The 16,824-nt window shown below is 30.5% G+C and overlaps 2 protein-coding genes across 2 annotated transcripts in view; one reads left to right on the top strand and one right to left on the bottom strand.

The window, feature by feature from the left end:
* Window positions 1-1,536: 1,536 nt before the first annotated feature.
* On the bottom strand, window positions 1,537-8,760 carry LOC129292537 (RNA-binding protein 2-like). The gene is made up of 6 exons (XM_054930097.1): window positions 8,515-8,760; window positions 2,885-3,021; window positions 2,495-2,789; window positions 2,307-2,368; window positions 2,123-2,204; window positions 1,537-1,993 (listed from the first exon to the last, which is right to left on the bottom strand). The coding sequence occupies exons 1-6, from the start codon at window positions 8,615-8,617 to the stop codon at window positions 1,890-1,892; spliced, it is 783 nt and encodes a 260-aa protein (XP_054786072.1). The 5' UTR covers window positions 8,618-8,760; the 3' UTR covers window positions 1,537-1,889.
* A 6,507-nt stretch (window positions 8,761-15,267) lies between these two features.
* Window positions 15,268-16,824, top strand: part of LOC129292465 (uncharacterized) — a 2,986-nt gene continuing 1,429 nt past the window's right edge. Inside the window, exon 1 of the mRNA XM_054930015.1 lies at window positions 15,268-15,353. Coding sequence (XP_054785990.1) covers window positions 15,268-15,353 — 86 coding nt within the window. The remainder of the gene's footprint in view (window positions 15,354-16,824) is intronic.

The following is a 16,824-nucleotide window of genomic DNA, read 5'->3' as shown; positions in this document are numbered from 1 at the left end:
TTGTGCAAATAAAGTCTTATATTTATAAATTAGGCGAGTTGGATCTTAAAGACTAGCTAGGACCAAGGCATACCCTTATATTCAAAGAGTGCTTATATAAATACTTACAAAACATCCATCAATAAAATCCTCATATTAACAACGAGATTTAATTTTACGACCTTATGAATTATTGACCAATTCTTTATTAACTGGACGAATCTTTGTTAGTCTTTTTTTTTAATTATACTGTTATTTCATTTTTTTAAAAAAAGATGGTCCTTTCTAGTCTTTTTTTTTTAAATTATACCGTTATTTCATTTTTTTTTTTTAAGGATGGTCCTTTCTAAACAAATTGCAGCAGGGCTATCTTCTTGATGAGCGCAAAGTTGGGAAGCTGGTACTCCACTTGGGAAAAGAGACGAGGAGGCACCCAACTGGTCCCATCAGCGACCAAAGATGGAGATAGCAGCACCTTATCCTAATCCCAACCAAGCAACCCACTAGCTTCTTAGTAGAGTTTGACTCTGTCGTGTTCCATTATTTCTCTTCAATCTGCAATTTAAATTTCAAATTTAACATTCAATGTCTGATCTGATCTCCAATTACATACACTACAAAGGATCATATGCACACCCTTTTTTGGCCTCTCCGTACAAAGACTCCGACAAGCACTTTCTGATTCTTTCAGTCAACGTACCGACATTTATAAAAGCCTAATTTCAGACGCTTTTCTCTCGGCGCAATTTTGAGAGATCAGCGCATAACATGTCAAATTTCTCTAATTTCCTGCCTAACTTTATGATTAGCCACCCAATTATCAACTTATCGTCCTAACTTTCTGATTAGCAACCCAATTATCAACTTTGTAGCTCAATCAACGAGCAATTTATTATTTGAGAGGAGATAAGACCTATATATTTAACTTCATACACCTAATGTTTCTATCCATCAAATCAAAGACAGATTTTTGATGTGTTAATAACATTAACAAAAAATTCTTATATCATATATAATATATAAAAAATACACATATCTTGATGTAATTAAAACCAAACACTTTAATTATATAAAACCAATCATATAAAGCGGGTAGACTGATGAGGGGATCATATAAACATGACTCATGTCATTTATTTCCAAATTGATGGTTAATTCACGAACCAAATTGAGGGAATAACAAATCAATTACGTGATGTTTTTAGTTTTCTCAGTATGTAAATATTTTGGTCTATGTTCAGCAGTTACAAAATAAGGGGGCATACGACAAAAAGACATAACAGAATCCGAAAAGCAAGACAAGGGTAGAGGGATATTTAATGACAAAATTTAATAGATAAATCATTAATTAATACACTTGTATTTCAGCTTTACATTAAATTATCACCTTCAACATCGTGCTTTTCAAAATAATAAATAATATACTACTCAATACAACTTGCAAAGATCACCATTAAAACACTAGAATATACAACATATATGAAGAAAAAAAATTTATTAAAACATTTTTCATTTTTTTGGTGAGTAAAACATTTTTCATTTTACCATATCCAGCACTTGAACTCAAATAATTTTTAGAAATACTTATTCAGCCGATACAATGCAAATCCTACATAAATCAGCTAACAAGTTAATATTAAGAAATAACAAACTAAGTAACACAAGGTAATTTAGATATGACATCGCAGAAGCATCCACACGTTAGATTCGCTCAAATTAAATTGTACTTGATCTCAAGCTATCTTGCTATTATGTGCACCTCGGGGAATCCTTGCTACAAGTTTAAGGCCGGAGGGGTGACTACAATTGCACGAGAAGCATCTTTGATCCATGAAAATGCTCACCCAGAAAAGATGTATAAAGAGGGTCCCCGCGATGCGCATTGAATCAGGTTCCCTAGGCAATCTTGTTTACCTCTTACCTCGAGATCCAGGTCCAGTTCTTGGTCCAGGAAACCGGGAAAACTGAAGGCGCAAGTGACTGGACTCAGTGTTGAGTTCATCAACTTTATAACCTGTGCCACGCAACAAAATGTCAGCAAACTGCCATCACTATTAGCAAGTCTTTATGTGAAGAAAATCATTGAGTGCTGAGAATATAATCTGAAAATCTTCATTAAGAATAGCCCATTTTCTCCTCATACCTTGCAAGGCACTCAAAGCAGTTGCTGCGCAAGCTGGGTTTGCAAAATCCACAAAACAAAGGATAAGAGGTTCTCCGCTACGCTGTGACAAACAAGCATTTTAAAACGAAGATTTTAGAACTGCCAGTGAATTTGTACAACAGCTACAACCAATGCCCAAAGAGGCCGAGCAGAGTCCACTTACAGTTTTGGACTCTTTAGTAACAAGCCTTACTTCTCTGTAACCAACAAAAGGGCGGAAGATATCTAAAGGTGATATTAAGGAGAGTGAATAACTGAATTGAAACGAATTAGGTTTAAGGGGAAGAGACGAAGACAAAATAATACTGTCTCTGAACAGTGTCTCCCAAAAAAAAAAAAAAAAGAGGATACGAGCCACTTCTCTTCTAGTGCTGTCAGGAGGGAGACCCTCAACATATAGAGTACTTGAAGCATCTGGTGGTAGAGGTACTGTCTCAGGTCCAGGCCTTGGAACAGTGTCCACTGGTAGCTGACCACCAAAATTGACATTTCGTCCATTTGGTGCAAGATCATGGCCACCACTCCCAGGGCGTCTCATGACAGCAGGATCAGCTAGTGAATGACCAGGCATTCCACTGACGGCAGGCCTCACCATACCAACACTGCCTATTGTACTGGCTTCTCCAGAATTATAAGAAGGCAGTTGCTTCAAAACCAAACAGGATAAATCTTTTCAGAAAAAGTAGAAGTAAAATCATGGGGGAGTACATATTATGCAAACATAAGAGCTCAAAACTTTACCGCACTCTGAAGGTAGTGGTCATAAGCCGACAAGATTGTTTTTGTGTCTTTTATACCCTGAGAACCAGTACGATCATCATCTCGAGCAACATAAGCTTGCATCTCATTACCTGAAGCCAGACCAGAGGTTGGCATCTCTGAAGGGGGAAAAGTACGTTCTTAGTCTTCCAACTCATTTCTTTGTAAAAATGTAGCAGTTAACTAAGACCAAACCATACATTTAGATAGAACTCTCCAAAAACAATGCAATGTCATTTATCCACTCTGACGAAGCTAAACAATTAAACCTAAGACTTGATGAAGCAAATATGCTAGGTAGCAGGTACAAGCAAAACTAAGATGCATTTTCCTAAGATTTCAAACTCACCACTGAAACTAAAATTATCAAAGATCCAAAATATTAATTAAACATAACAAAGAAACTTGTTTTAGGCTTTTAGCCAGCAAAAATAATCAGAAACTTCGAATGACATGAAAAGAAAAGGAGAATAACCTATAAAATAAGGCAAAATGCAAATGCCTAAACGTCAATCATGAACATTATTGTAAACTCTTGAACAATCCAAATGTCCAATCCACCCCATTGACCAAATGCCGCAGTGATTATGAAGCATGCAAATACCAACCGAAAAAAAAAAAACACTGAAATTCTTAATAAATGATTAAATACACAAGAGAGCTGAAAAACTTATGCCTGTGACCATAAAAATGAGAAAAGAAGTAACCCAAACCCATCTAAGCAGCCCAACAACCGGAAATCAAACTAGTTACAAAAAGGATATCATTTTATGGGGAAAATGCGCTTTGTTTCCTTGAAGTATGCCTAAATAAAACCTACGAAATTAAATTCAAGACTGTACAGACTTTAAAAGTTAAAAGCATTAATGACATGTGATATTCAACACATTTTGTCTTGCAATAGGCATGTGTAAAATGGGGAAAATATGCTGTGCCCCTTCAGGTTTACCACCAAACCAAAACAAAATAAGTATACCCGGATAATTTTCAATCTCAAAGGCTCGGCCAAAAATTCTAAGTGTACGTTTGGTTTTCAGTTTGTTATAAGTTCATTTGGTGAAAGTCAGTTGTTGTAACGAAATTTATGTTTGGATATATTTTTTCAAAAGTCAATTTGATACATTGAAAGTTGTTTGGTTTGTGATAGTGAAATGTGCTTTTGAATGTACAATTACAAAAAAAAACATTGATTCATAATGATTTATAATTTTTATTATACAAATGTAATATATTTAAAATATTTAAAAAACATAATAAAGATTTTAAATAACATAAATTTTGATCTATAATGCTAAAAATTTGATCTCTAGTTATTTGTATTTTTTAATTTGTAATTTTAAAAGATGTAATAAAGATTTGTAATTTTTATTATATCAAATTATTATTATTAAAATAATAATTATATTTTTAATGAATTAACTATTTTTTAAATAAAAGAATAAGAGATTAAACTTGAGATAGTATGGTCAAATAACATTTTACTTTTCAAATCCACTTTTCAAAAGCTTCAAATAGTTATGTTTCAGAAATTCACTTTCAGCTACTGTTTGAATGTACTTTCAGAATGTGCTTTCCTACAAAATATTCTACCCAAACAACTTTCAACTTTCTGAAAGTAAAATTTTGCTTTTTGAACGTGAAACAGAGAAAAACTAAACAGACCCTAAGTCATGAGGATCTAATTCTTCAACAATTCAATTCCCATTTAAAAAAAAACTTAAATCACCCCATAAATTGGTAAACTCATGCTAGAACTGAACATAAGAAAAAGGAACTGAAATTGAAGAGAAATCATAAGCGAAGTCATACTCCACAATCAAAGATTAATGGTTCATTGACAAAGAAAACCAAATGGATATTCTATATACCTGCACTTTTATTAAAGCTTAGAAAGGTTTTCTATACGACTCTAAACTTTGTGCACTCCTATAATTTGGGTAAACTCCAGGACAAAGGACAATAACATAGCATTGACAAAGACATCCTAACCAAACAAAGTCTTAAGAGTCCATAAGTAATGTAAAGAAGCATTGACTAATTTGCCCTTCTTTCCTATGAATCCTAGTTCCATTTGCCCAGGCCAAAACAGGGTATATTTACAAACCATAAGGCCCTGTTTGTTATGCAGGCTTGAATTTAAAAGGATTGGAATTGAGATCGGGTTTGGGAGTGGGATTGAGGCTTTAAAATTATGTTTGGTATGAAGTAATAATTAAAGAGAATACTTTCCTTCATTTTATTTTATAATTAAACATGAATTATAAAGAGACTATTAAACCCCTTATCGCCTTGTTTGGTATGCAGGCCTGAATTTAAAGGGATTGGGATTGAGATTAGGATTGACTTTGGGTTTGGAAGTGGGATTGAGGCTTTAAAATTATGTTTGGTATGAAGCAATAATTGCAGGGAATACTTTCCTTCATTTCATTTTATAATTAAACATAAATTATAAAACGACTATTATACCCCTTATAATTAATAAAAAATAATTTCCCTAAAACCCATCATTCATCCTCCCTAAATTTAATCTGAAGGCGAGCAAATTCAAAGGCAAGAAAGCGACTAGATGCATAGTGGTGGAGGACAGCGAAGGTAGACGAAGGGAGAAGGGAGGAAGACGAAGGGAGAGGACTCAAACAAAGTATACCAGCATTCTGCCACTCTCTCCCCCACGTCGATCACTTCTCTTCTATAGTGTTCGATTTCTTTCCAAACCCTAATTCAATTTCCATGATCAACTACTTAAAGATTCGTGGAGTTCTAGATATTCGGGAAGATAGCATCACAATTTGGATTTTTGATTGTGTTAGTTGCTTTGATATGTTTTACCTACATTTTCTGCTGCAATTTTCGCCCAAATTCATGCTCTGGTATGAACTTTTGTCTGAAGTCGGTCATTCGATTTCTGTCATTTTTGCACGTTTTGGGTTCAATTGGTTCTAACCCAAAGAGAACTGTGTTCATACGGTGCAAAATCTATAATTTTTAACGTTTTTCAAGATGTTCCCAAGAAGGAGATGAGATTTGTGGGATGAACAATACCGGAATTACGTGGTGGAGTGCGCAAGGGCCAAGTAGCAGCAAAGAAACAAGAACAAGAGGGAGGCGGGCGACAGCAACGGTAGCAGAGCCTAAGGCCACAAACCAACAGAAGCAGGTGGTGGTCGATGGGAATGGGGGTAATTTGTTCTAAAAAAAATCAATCTCAGGATTGATTTCCCAATACCAAGGGGGGTGGTGGTATTGAGTAATCCCAAGTAGATGGCATTGGGATTGGGATTAAACTTCCCAATGCTTCATACCAAACACAAAAAGCTAGTACTAACCAATGCCAAGCCCGGTCCCACCCTTCCAATGCTTCATACCAAACTGGCCCTAACAGTGCAATGAAAGAACCAGGACTGAACAGCGGAAGAGAATGAATGCTGGCATCCCCAATAAGATGAAGAGGGCAAGAGTTGAAAAGAAATATGCAGAGAATATACCAGTTGATTCATGCAACTGAATGAAGAAGAGGTGCAGAAGCAGAACAGAAGAGCAAGGAGGTAGAAGAAATTGAAAAGGGAGACTACAAACAGGAAACCTATTGCAGGACTGAGGAAATACAGGGAACAAGAGAGATATTTAAGTTTGACTTTCAGCTTTCATATTTGAGATAAAAGCAAAAATAGGTGAATGGAAAAATTTGTTAGAATAATTATGAATCATAGAATTTGTTAGAATGATTATTCTAATCTATGTATGTTATGTTAATTGTAATAATTACATTACTACAGTACATTACATCAAATGTTTCTCCTTTTATTCTATCATTTAATAGAAGCTTACCTTTTCTAATTATAGTATTTTGTTTTAGCACATTATTTAATGTTTAATTATAATAATTAATATATCATTGCCTCATTTAGTAGCATGACATGCAGTAAAACATCAGTAAATAAACCTACTCCTGTGCCACAGTCACAAATTATATAAATTCAAATATCCCATTCTCATACCATGCGCCATGGTGAACGAGTTATGCAAGAATGATATCTAAAGGGTCACATCCACAAGTTTCCTCCCACTTTGACGATCTGCAGGTCAATGAGAAAGGAGTGGGCCCAAGAACAGACCTTATTATGAGCTTTACCTTCAAACATCTACTACACCAAAAAACTGAGACGAACCCATCCTCTTAATGGTTGACTCATCAAAGAACAATTCCCAAGAACAAGCCAGGGTGCACTAAGTGGGTCAAAGAAAAATGAACAGCATTTCACATGTGGCACAGGGCACACCCAAAAAAGGAGCAATTCCTGAAGTGTCAAACAGTGCAACAGTGTCTAGCACTAGCACAGAGTATTAAGAAGTAAGAATTATGCTTAAATCAAAACCAAAAGTCAGAAAAACCACGGAAACACAAGTTAATCACTGGTCTCAAAAAGCATAAACTATTTCACTAGGCACACCACTGACTACAGAGGCCAAAATCCACATTCCTAGTTTGTCTGACTAAATTTGCTAAATACCTAAACAAACTTTCTCTAAATTTTCTTCTAACTTCAAGCATCAAGCCAATTGTTGAAGGACCAGCAAAACTTAGATAAGAATGGAAATACAATGAATGAGGAGGCTTGCACAGAGGCAAAAGTTTCACACTCATTATCCCAGCCCTTCTCCCCATTATCTATGCTGACATCAACATAGAGATTAACTACAATATAAATCTAAAGATAAAGAATAACTAAGACTTCTAACTAACAATAAACTCTTTAAGACAAGACAATAATAAACTTGAAACACTGGTAGAGACAAGATCCACATCCATTTGGAGCTCCACATAACATTTTCTATTGAGTAACGCCCAAGGAAAAAATCCAATAGTCTGTCACCTTATAATCAACCAATAAAACCCATGGAGGCATGGAGATAGTAGCAAAATCAACTTGGCCTACATAGATGGAAGGTAACCTAATCTCTAAAGAAAATGTCACCAGTCAATAAAGCCCACTGTCAGCCTCATCAAGAAGATCTCACACGCCAACAGAAGCATACATTTTATTTGTCTGTTCCACCAGTTCAGTTTATAACTCCACCATTGTTGACTGCATATTCAAATCAAACTCATAGTACACACCAAAGCAACAAAATTATTCATTTACGATACTCTAATATGAAGCCCCAGTTTTGAAAGGTCAAGTAGTTCGTGGTCCTAGCTTAAACGAACCATGGGAGATAAAATTGAAAAAAAAAAAAAAAAAAATCTTTTCACATGCCAAACATGACATCACTGTATCCCCGCCCATAAAGAGTGTAACCATAATTTCTAACCAAAAGTGCCGACCTTGGGCTTAAGCATCGAGCACGACACCAGATCAACTTCATAGTAATTGTCAGAGAACGCAAAAACCTTATGCCAACCTTATTTTATCGACACATAACCTAGTAATAAAACATAACACAAGGCACCCCGCTTTCCACATGAAGATTACATAAAATTAGCATCTGACAAACCCGGGAACCCTCATCAACATCCCAAGGCGAGCATTAATACATGAGAAAAGCGTACCAATCACAAGAAAAAATTTAATAGTAGAATAAGTAAAGCAAATGGGGAAAAGAGAGCGAACCGTATTCAGTACGAGGTCGTTTGAGCACGGCAGAAGAGGGAAGCATCGCCGGCTGCATCGCCTGCTGCATAGCCTGCTGCCGATTCCAGTAGCCGTCCGTCATAGCGAAAGATTAGAGAAATCAAGATTCCCAAATTGGGGAGAGAAGACTGAGTTGGACTTTGATTTGAATAATTGCCCAAACCCTAAACTTTCTTCCTTTCTGGGTTAGTCACCACCTCGCTCTTCCTCGTTCCTGAGTTCCTTAATCAACCTTTTTTCTATTTATTTTTTTGGCAACCTTTTTAATTAACTTGTATCCATCCATATTTCCATGTACTTTCTTTTTGCCTGAATCTAAAATTCATGTAATTATGTAATTAGATAGACTAATATATGGTCTCCGGTCCAAAATGAAGTATTCCCTCCCTTAATCTTAATTCAAAATATTTTTTAAATTTTATTTATAAATTATTTTTAATATTTTTAAAGAAATAAAAAAATTATTAACTCTATCTTAAAATTTAAAAAAAATTATAATAGTTTCTCTATTAAATATACTCTTTGTCTTGACTCTTATCTATAAGTCATTTCTAATAAATTTAATAAGAATCAAAAAAATGTTAGACATTATTAATTTTGTCTTGAAATTTAATAAGTTTTCATATCTATCCATAATAAAGACAAAAAAAATTACTTTTAATATTTTTTTCTAGTATTTTAAAAAGGCAGAAAGGTAAAATAAATATAAAAATAATAAAGTACCCTATAAATAGGATCATAAGAGTACATATTTTAAAAATAAAATACTCTAAAAATTAATAATCTTTTTAACATCTAATAAGGATAAAAGAGTAAAGGTAAAGAGAAAGACTTATGTAGTTAGCATTATATACTTAATATATTTATATTCAATCAAATTATGACATGTGAATCATAATATATTAATTTAATCAATAACAAAAATTTATTATAGAATAAATAATCTATAAAAAATTTACATATATTGATTTAATTAAATACAAACACATTAAGTATATAAGTTTTTTTTTTTTTTGCTAGTGTATAAAAAGTTTGGTATATAAGTTTTCTCAAAAGGTAAATACAATAATCCTTGAGGTGCCCATGAATAAGACCCAAACAAATATTCTTTTTTCACCCAATAAATAAAATTAGAAAAGTATAAGCAACTCAATCTTTGTAAAATAAAAAAAATTATTTTATCCCTCATATTTATTAACATGAATTCTTGTGTATGTAAATTTATGATATTTTTCTTACTCATCATAAATTAAAACTAAAGGTAAAAAGAAAAAAATAATATTATAAGACACTTTCAATTATCTCGTTAGATCATTGGTAAAAAAAAAAAAAAAAAAGCTATCTCATCATAATCAAGAAAATTAAAGGTAATTAAGTTATTAAATTTGTCTTAAAACATGATTAACTTCTAATCTTACCTGAAAAAAATTTAAATTTACATTACATTTTCTCTGATAATTAATGAATTTAAATAGGAGTAATATTGAAAAAATTAATTAATACCTTATGTTAAAAAATAAAAAATATTTAGAAAAGGTTCTATATAATAAGAATAGGGAGGATATATTTTTATAAGAATAAGAATTTTATTAATATGTGAATTATTATTAAAAGTTTTTTTTGGACTAATATATACTAACTAGTAAAGTTACTTTATATGGCGCCAAAAACGTTATTGCAGGCCAAAAGTTAATTGATACATATTTATGACAAGTTGACCTCGTTAAATCAAAATTTAGCTGTACTAAAGCTGAACTTCGCTCAATTGCAGCATGTATTTAAATTTGCCTTTAAAAACAACTTTCATATGTTCGCATGTTTATTGCTTCCTTAAAAGCTATGAATCTCATATTTTGAGACAACAATCTTGATCACATATTGTGATCAATAATTCAAAACATTCGATCATCTCTTATCTTTCTCCTTGACTTTGAGCTTCATCACTCTCATAGAGAACAGATCGCATTTGCTGATATGTTAGTCCGAAATGCTACTATAACTCCTTTTTAATCTCTTGTTGTGATGTTATTCTTCCTGAATGTGCTTCTGCTGTCATGAATGACAAAGACTTATTTTTTCACGCTGTTTAGTTGTATTTTGTAATCAAGCTTTTGCTTTCCTTTTTTAATTTAAAAATCAAAATTTAGCAAAATATTTTTTTAATGATAATAATATTTTTGTTTGTATATATGATTTATTAAATTATTATTTAGTAAGCCACAAAATGTACAATTATATAACTTTATATATTATCCATCTAAGAAATTGCAATTCTATTTATATGCCTCTAAATGTAGCCTATATTATTAAAATTTCAATGATGTTTTGAATAAAAAATAGAGATAATATAAATGAAAAGAAAGGAGGAATAAAAGCAATAGAAATGAAGATGAATCTTATATCCTCTTCCATACTTCCAATAATACAAATGAGATGTTATATATATATACACACACACACACAAATACCTACAACTCAAAAGTTTAAATAATTGATTATAAATAATATATCATAAAGAAGATATGAACTCTATGTGAGAAGATAAAGCTTAAGAATCTCATGAACCACAACCTTTGAGTAATGTGAAGGGGAGATGAATATTCTTATAATTAATTATGGCATGAGGAAATGAACATCCACACATAATATTTATATTTATAATTATAACACTTGTCTTGAATGTCCAATATTTAAAAATGTATCTCATTAAAAATTTCAACTAGGAAAAATCCAATAAAACAAAAACCTAACAGAAAGAAAGAGAACATCATTCATTTATACGCTATCCAATACTACCTCATTAAAAATCTTATTAGAAAAACCTAATGAAACAAAATCTTGATTAAGGAAAAAAGAATGCATTGCATATTTACTCCCCCCAATAACAAAGTCACTTTTAAATTAATGTATTTCAGGATAATATACTAATTTCTTATATATAACTCTTCAAAATATATCTTCAGGATAAAATACTTTTCCCATATAATGATATGTCTTTTCCAAATCTATTAGTTCATTCTCAGAATTGTTAACAAAACTATATCTTATATAATATTAGGCAGATGTATAAATATTCATAAATATATATATAGAACTTTAGGACTAATCTAGACTAATCAATTCAGTATAGCATCACAAACAAAATAAACATAGTACTCTCTCTAATCTCATTTATAAGATGCATTTTAAAAGATTTATTTAGTCCTATTTACAAATCATGGTGCAACTTTTTAGATAACATTTGAAAAGTATTTTTAAAATTACCCTTTATGAGAGAGAAAACGTAACATGATATCACTTTTAGAGTTGCTATATAGGAACATGTTTGAAATTTTACAAGTTTTTATTCCTTTTACTTTTTGTATATTGATATTGATGAGGTTGGTAGAAATGATTTATAAATAAGATCAAAAGAGTATAATAATTTTATAACCATTGCATTTTAAATACTTAAGTTGAATGAAAAATAAATATCAAAATTTTATTCTCAAATTATTTTGATCAAAGCCTATTTGCAATACATATTTACAAAGACAATATATACATACATTTAAACTATTTTAATTCATACAAGCTTAAGAACTTACACATGTATATATGTTGAATAATTTTTTTGATATTTTCTATGCTTTTGGCATTTGAACTCCTTCAAAGATTATTATGTAAATTTTATTACATAGTAATAAGTAATTTCCATAGGCTATAATAATATTCAATAGAGGCACATAATATTCAATAGAGGCACATCATATTTCAATTTTATATGCTGCCAGACTAATGGTATATACAAAATCCACCATAAGATAATGTAGTCAATCTTCATTAGACCTCTATGAAAATCTTTATTTTCACATAAGTGTTCATGTATCTCGCGGTAACTTTACACTTTAGGTTTGGACTGCATGTCCATGATTTTCACATATTGAAAATGAATATAATTATACTTGTAGTGCTGATTTTCCTTTGCCTTTACTGTTTGGCCACTCATCTTTTTGTCTACTTTTCATGACAAATTCACATACAAGATCCCCATCTAATCGCATGATATTATCATTAAAACTATTGTCAACAACTTTATCTTTTTAGTTTTATTTTTTTTACTTGTGATATATCTTATTTAGATCTATTTATTGTTTTCAAGTACCTGAATCTTTTCTAGAATTTTACAATTTTTTATGTCATGACTCTCTTTTGGAGTGTCTACCTCCTTAATATGATTATCTTAATTATATGATCTTCTTTTATAAAGATTTTTTAGTAGGGACCAATTAATCTCTCATGCTTTAAGCATGATTTATTTTCATTTATTCTAATTGCATCCAGAGGCAGAGCCAGGAATTTTTATTAAGGAGGGGCCGAGGTAACAAAACATATATGATAATTAAAAAAAGTTATACACACACACACACACATATCATTGACATAATATAAATATTTTAACATATATATTTATATTTAATTTTACACATGTATAAATATATATATATATATATATATATTAAGTTTTGCTTATCAATTTTTCACGGTATAAAAATTATTAGTTATTATGTCTACAATAAATATTTTAGCAATTTTTTCTCAATAAGAATTATCATCAAATTGGTAAAAATTTTATCATCTCTGTGAGCATTAAATGATTTACATATATCATTAAAATTTAAAGTTTTATTCAATATAATAAGCTATATTATTTGCTTATTGAATTTGCTTTTTAATTTTTCAATTGATAATTGTAGTAAATAAATATCTCAACACATTAATAATGCTCAATTATCATAAAATCTTTATGTCAATGAGATCAAATTATATTAGAGTAAAAACCATTCATATCATAAATAGCTTGATTATTTTAAAAAAAAGTAATTCTTGTAGAAGAACATCTTCACCAAATCTCTTAACTTTTGGATAAATAATTTTACAATAGATATCAAGCATATATCATTCAATATATCTTGAAATTTTTGTTACAATACTTAACAATGTTTGTTACTAATAATTCTCACAATTTCTTTCATTAAATATAAAATGAAAGCAAAATAAAAGCCATCAATACTTTAAAAGCATATATAGCATTATCTTGTTAAAAATGAGTAGATCCTATGACAAACATATCTTCAAACTATTAAAATAGTTGCTCTATACATATGTAAAATATTACATATAGAATTAAAATGAGCATTCCATATAATATTTCATAACTTTTATAATATGCTAACTTAAGAGAGTCAAAAATATATAACCCCTACATTTTACTAAGAAATAATTAAAAAGTTAGGGGGGCCATGGCCCCTACTAGTTCCCCCTCTCTACCCTTGATTGAATCACTTTTTGTCAGTACAAGAAATTTAGTAATTCTCATACAAGTTAGTAATTGTATCTACCTATCTGGAAAATTTAGTAAACAATAATATTTGATGAACTCCTTATTGATTTTTTTATATGTGGGAATCTAAATAATATATAATGATAATGCATTTTATATATTTTCTTTTCCAGCTATTCATTTTCTTCCCTTTATTTGGGAAGACCTTGTTAAATGATGACAATTAACTAATCATGCAGTATAAGTCTCCTAAATCCATTTGTTTCCTTTGGAAACATTTTTTTGTTTCATTTATAGACAAACAAAAAGGAGGGATTCTTATCTAAAATTTATCACAACTTTTCACAAATAACTATTTTTGTGCAGCATGATGGAACAATAATAATAAGCACTGCAAATTCAAAAATTTTAAGATGGCATATACTTGGCTCTTGACCAAAAGTCAATTTTGAAAAAAAAGAATTTACAACACTTTGTTAGCTTAATGTGTATTGTGCTATAGTTTGTAAAATCAAATATTCTAAATAAAAAATAAAAAATTTGTTCTCATAAACATTGATCTAGCTATTTTTAGAGAGGGCTTTAATGAATGATATTTGCTAGATCACCTTTTAAATAGGATTTTCAACTATTCTTCTAATAATCATACATTGAAAGTCTAAGATATAAATTCACAAGCATTTACAATTGAAATTGTCTAGACCATAGTCTGAAAATTGTATGCCTTTACATTATGATTTATACATATAATCTTGCAAACTTCAAGTTGTAAAAAAATCTTATAGATGCATCTATCGAATCTATTAAATATCTCTACTATTCACATGCTATGTAATGGCCTATATATTTGAATTTGTTATATTTTTAAAAATGGATAGATCCATTTTAAATCATAACTAGTGAACATCTTATATTTTCATTGAGAACAAGTAGCATATATAAATATATATAAAAATCTTAAAGTACATAACATATTTTCTATTCACAAAGAATTTGCTAGTTCTTCAATGGATGTCAATATATATCCTTAATAACCATTTGCATTATATATGATTTAGAATGATCAAACAAGTTATGCTAACAATATGTGTGGTGAATCAATAAACTTCTAGTTTACCATAACGAAAATAAACTATAAACTTTTATTTTTCATAACATGTAATTAATTTATAATATCAAAGTACATTCATTAGAGGGATCCATTGAACTTTATGAGTAAGTATATAAGTGATATTCAATCACGTATTAACTCACTGTAATGACCACAAGCCTAAAGAGAAAACTTATATCAAAAGACTAGTCTATTGAATGGGAGAGCTCCTTGAACTTGTAAACCTTACTTAACCTAAATATGAGACTCATTACAATGCCACCCCATTAAGTGCTGACATCCCTCGCTACTCCACTCTATGGCAATTCACTCAATGTCCTGTCGGTCAAAACCCTCTGTAGGTAGCTCTTTTCGTGACATTGACCTCTCAATGAAAGCACCAATGTAATAAGCACAAGTTCAAAGGAAGTGCTTATTCTAAAAGACTAGTCTATTAAACAGGAGAGCCTTTTAAACTGATAAACCTCAACTAATTTGTGAGGTTCTCTAATGTGAGACTCATTGCACTCACACTTATGCTCTATAATCTCCCCTAAAGTAGGAGTTACATAAACAAAAATTTCAATATTAATTATTTCATTTTGAAGACAATGCCCGGTACATAGTTGACTAATAGCCTGCCTTTCATTAAAAAAACTCAAGTGCTACTCAACTCATACAAAACCATGGGTTTTAATTTTTAATTGAGTTATTGTATTCAAATCCTTAACTAATTAATTCCTTTAGATAAATCTATTAATTAATTTTTTATTACTTATCTTTTTCTAACCACTTAGTTCTGCAAGAACTAATCAATTATATAATTCTCCAAGAATGAACATATTTCAATACAAGCCATTCATAAATTATTCCATATTCAATTCTTCATAATATAAATAAGAATATAAATGCAATTTCATAAATATTGCAAGGATGCATAAACATTTTGTTTAAAACTATTTCAACATTAAATTCATATTGAAAAATTATAATAATTACTCATGAAAGTAATGACAATAAATTTAAATACTAATAACAATTAAACACTATATAGGTTTTTAGATATAGTCTTCTAGATGCGAACACCACATATTCTTTTAATTTTAAACATCAATATAACCTTTTAGGCTTGTCATTATTTTCCTTTCCCTCACAAAAACTTTTTCCATGCATTTTCTTATATCACAACATGTGACTTTGATCATTTTATAATTACCTTATACATTTTTAAGCTCATTGCCCTTTGGCTTCATAACATGTAGCTTTGATCATTTTATTGAATAATGACCTTTAAAGTTATAGTATATTAACTGTCAAATCATCAAATGCTCTAAATTTTCTTCTCATGTCATTTATTAAAACCACAAAATAATCTTTTTCAAGAAAATCATTATCAAAATGATGTAATTCAGTCAAGAGCCTATGTGACCCCTAAAACTATAGTTGACCATATGTAAACCTAACACACATCTCTCAAGGTTATGATAAGGCATATGGAAGGTACGAACATCAATGAAAACACAAGATTATGCAATTTTCATCAATGACCAAAATATACAAATCACATATCCAAATCAATTCATCAACAAATCAATCTCCATACTGATTGATGAACTCAAGACTATGGTTACAAGCCAATAATATCATTATGGTCTTACAATGTTAAGTACATGGAGAAAGACTAAGAGAAAGAAAAATGTTACACAAATTGAAGATCAAAATGATTCATCAATTCTTCATTCTCCTCTGGGAACTAAGGGAACCTTAGCCTTGAAGCTCCATTGAAGTCTTCCTCAAGTTCTTGCTTTTGACCAAAATACTCTATGACTTCACAAATATTTAGGCTTTGGATGGAAGATTAAATGGTAGGAATGTG

Source organism: Prosopis cineraria, unplaced genomic scaffold (assembly GCF_029017545.1).
Source record: "Prosopis cineraria cultivar Desert tree isolate PC_DT_omini unplaced genomic scaffold, ASM2901754v1 PC14, whole genome shotgun sequence".
Classification (NCBI taxonomy): Eukaryota; Viridiplantae; Streptophyta; class Magnoliopsida; order Fabales; family Fabaceae; genus Prosopis; species Prosopis cineraria.
Note: the sequence above shows the minus strand (reverse complement) of the source record. Positions and strands in the feature narration are given on the sequence as shown.

Bases quoted from the DNA above. Each gene is read 5' to 3' on its own strand.
- LOC129292537 (XM_054930097.1), bottom strand. From the start codon at position 8,617: ATGACGGACGGCTACTGGAATCGGCAGCAGGCTATGCAGCAGGCGATG. The intron at 2,790-2,884 runs GTAAAGTTTTGA...TTGGTTTTGAAG, and splicing joins ACCACTACCTTCAGAGTGCG to CAACTGCCTTCTTATAATTC. The intron at 2,369-2,494 runs GTATCCTCTTTT...TATCACCTTTAG, and splicing joins CACTAGAAGAGAAGTGGCTC to ATATCTTCCGCCCTTTTGTT.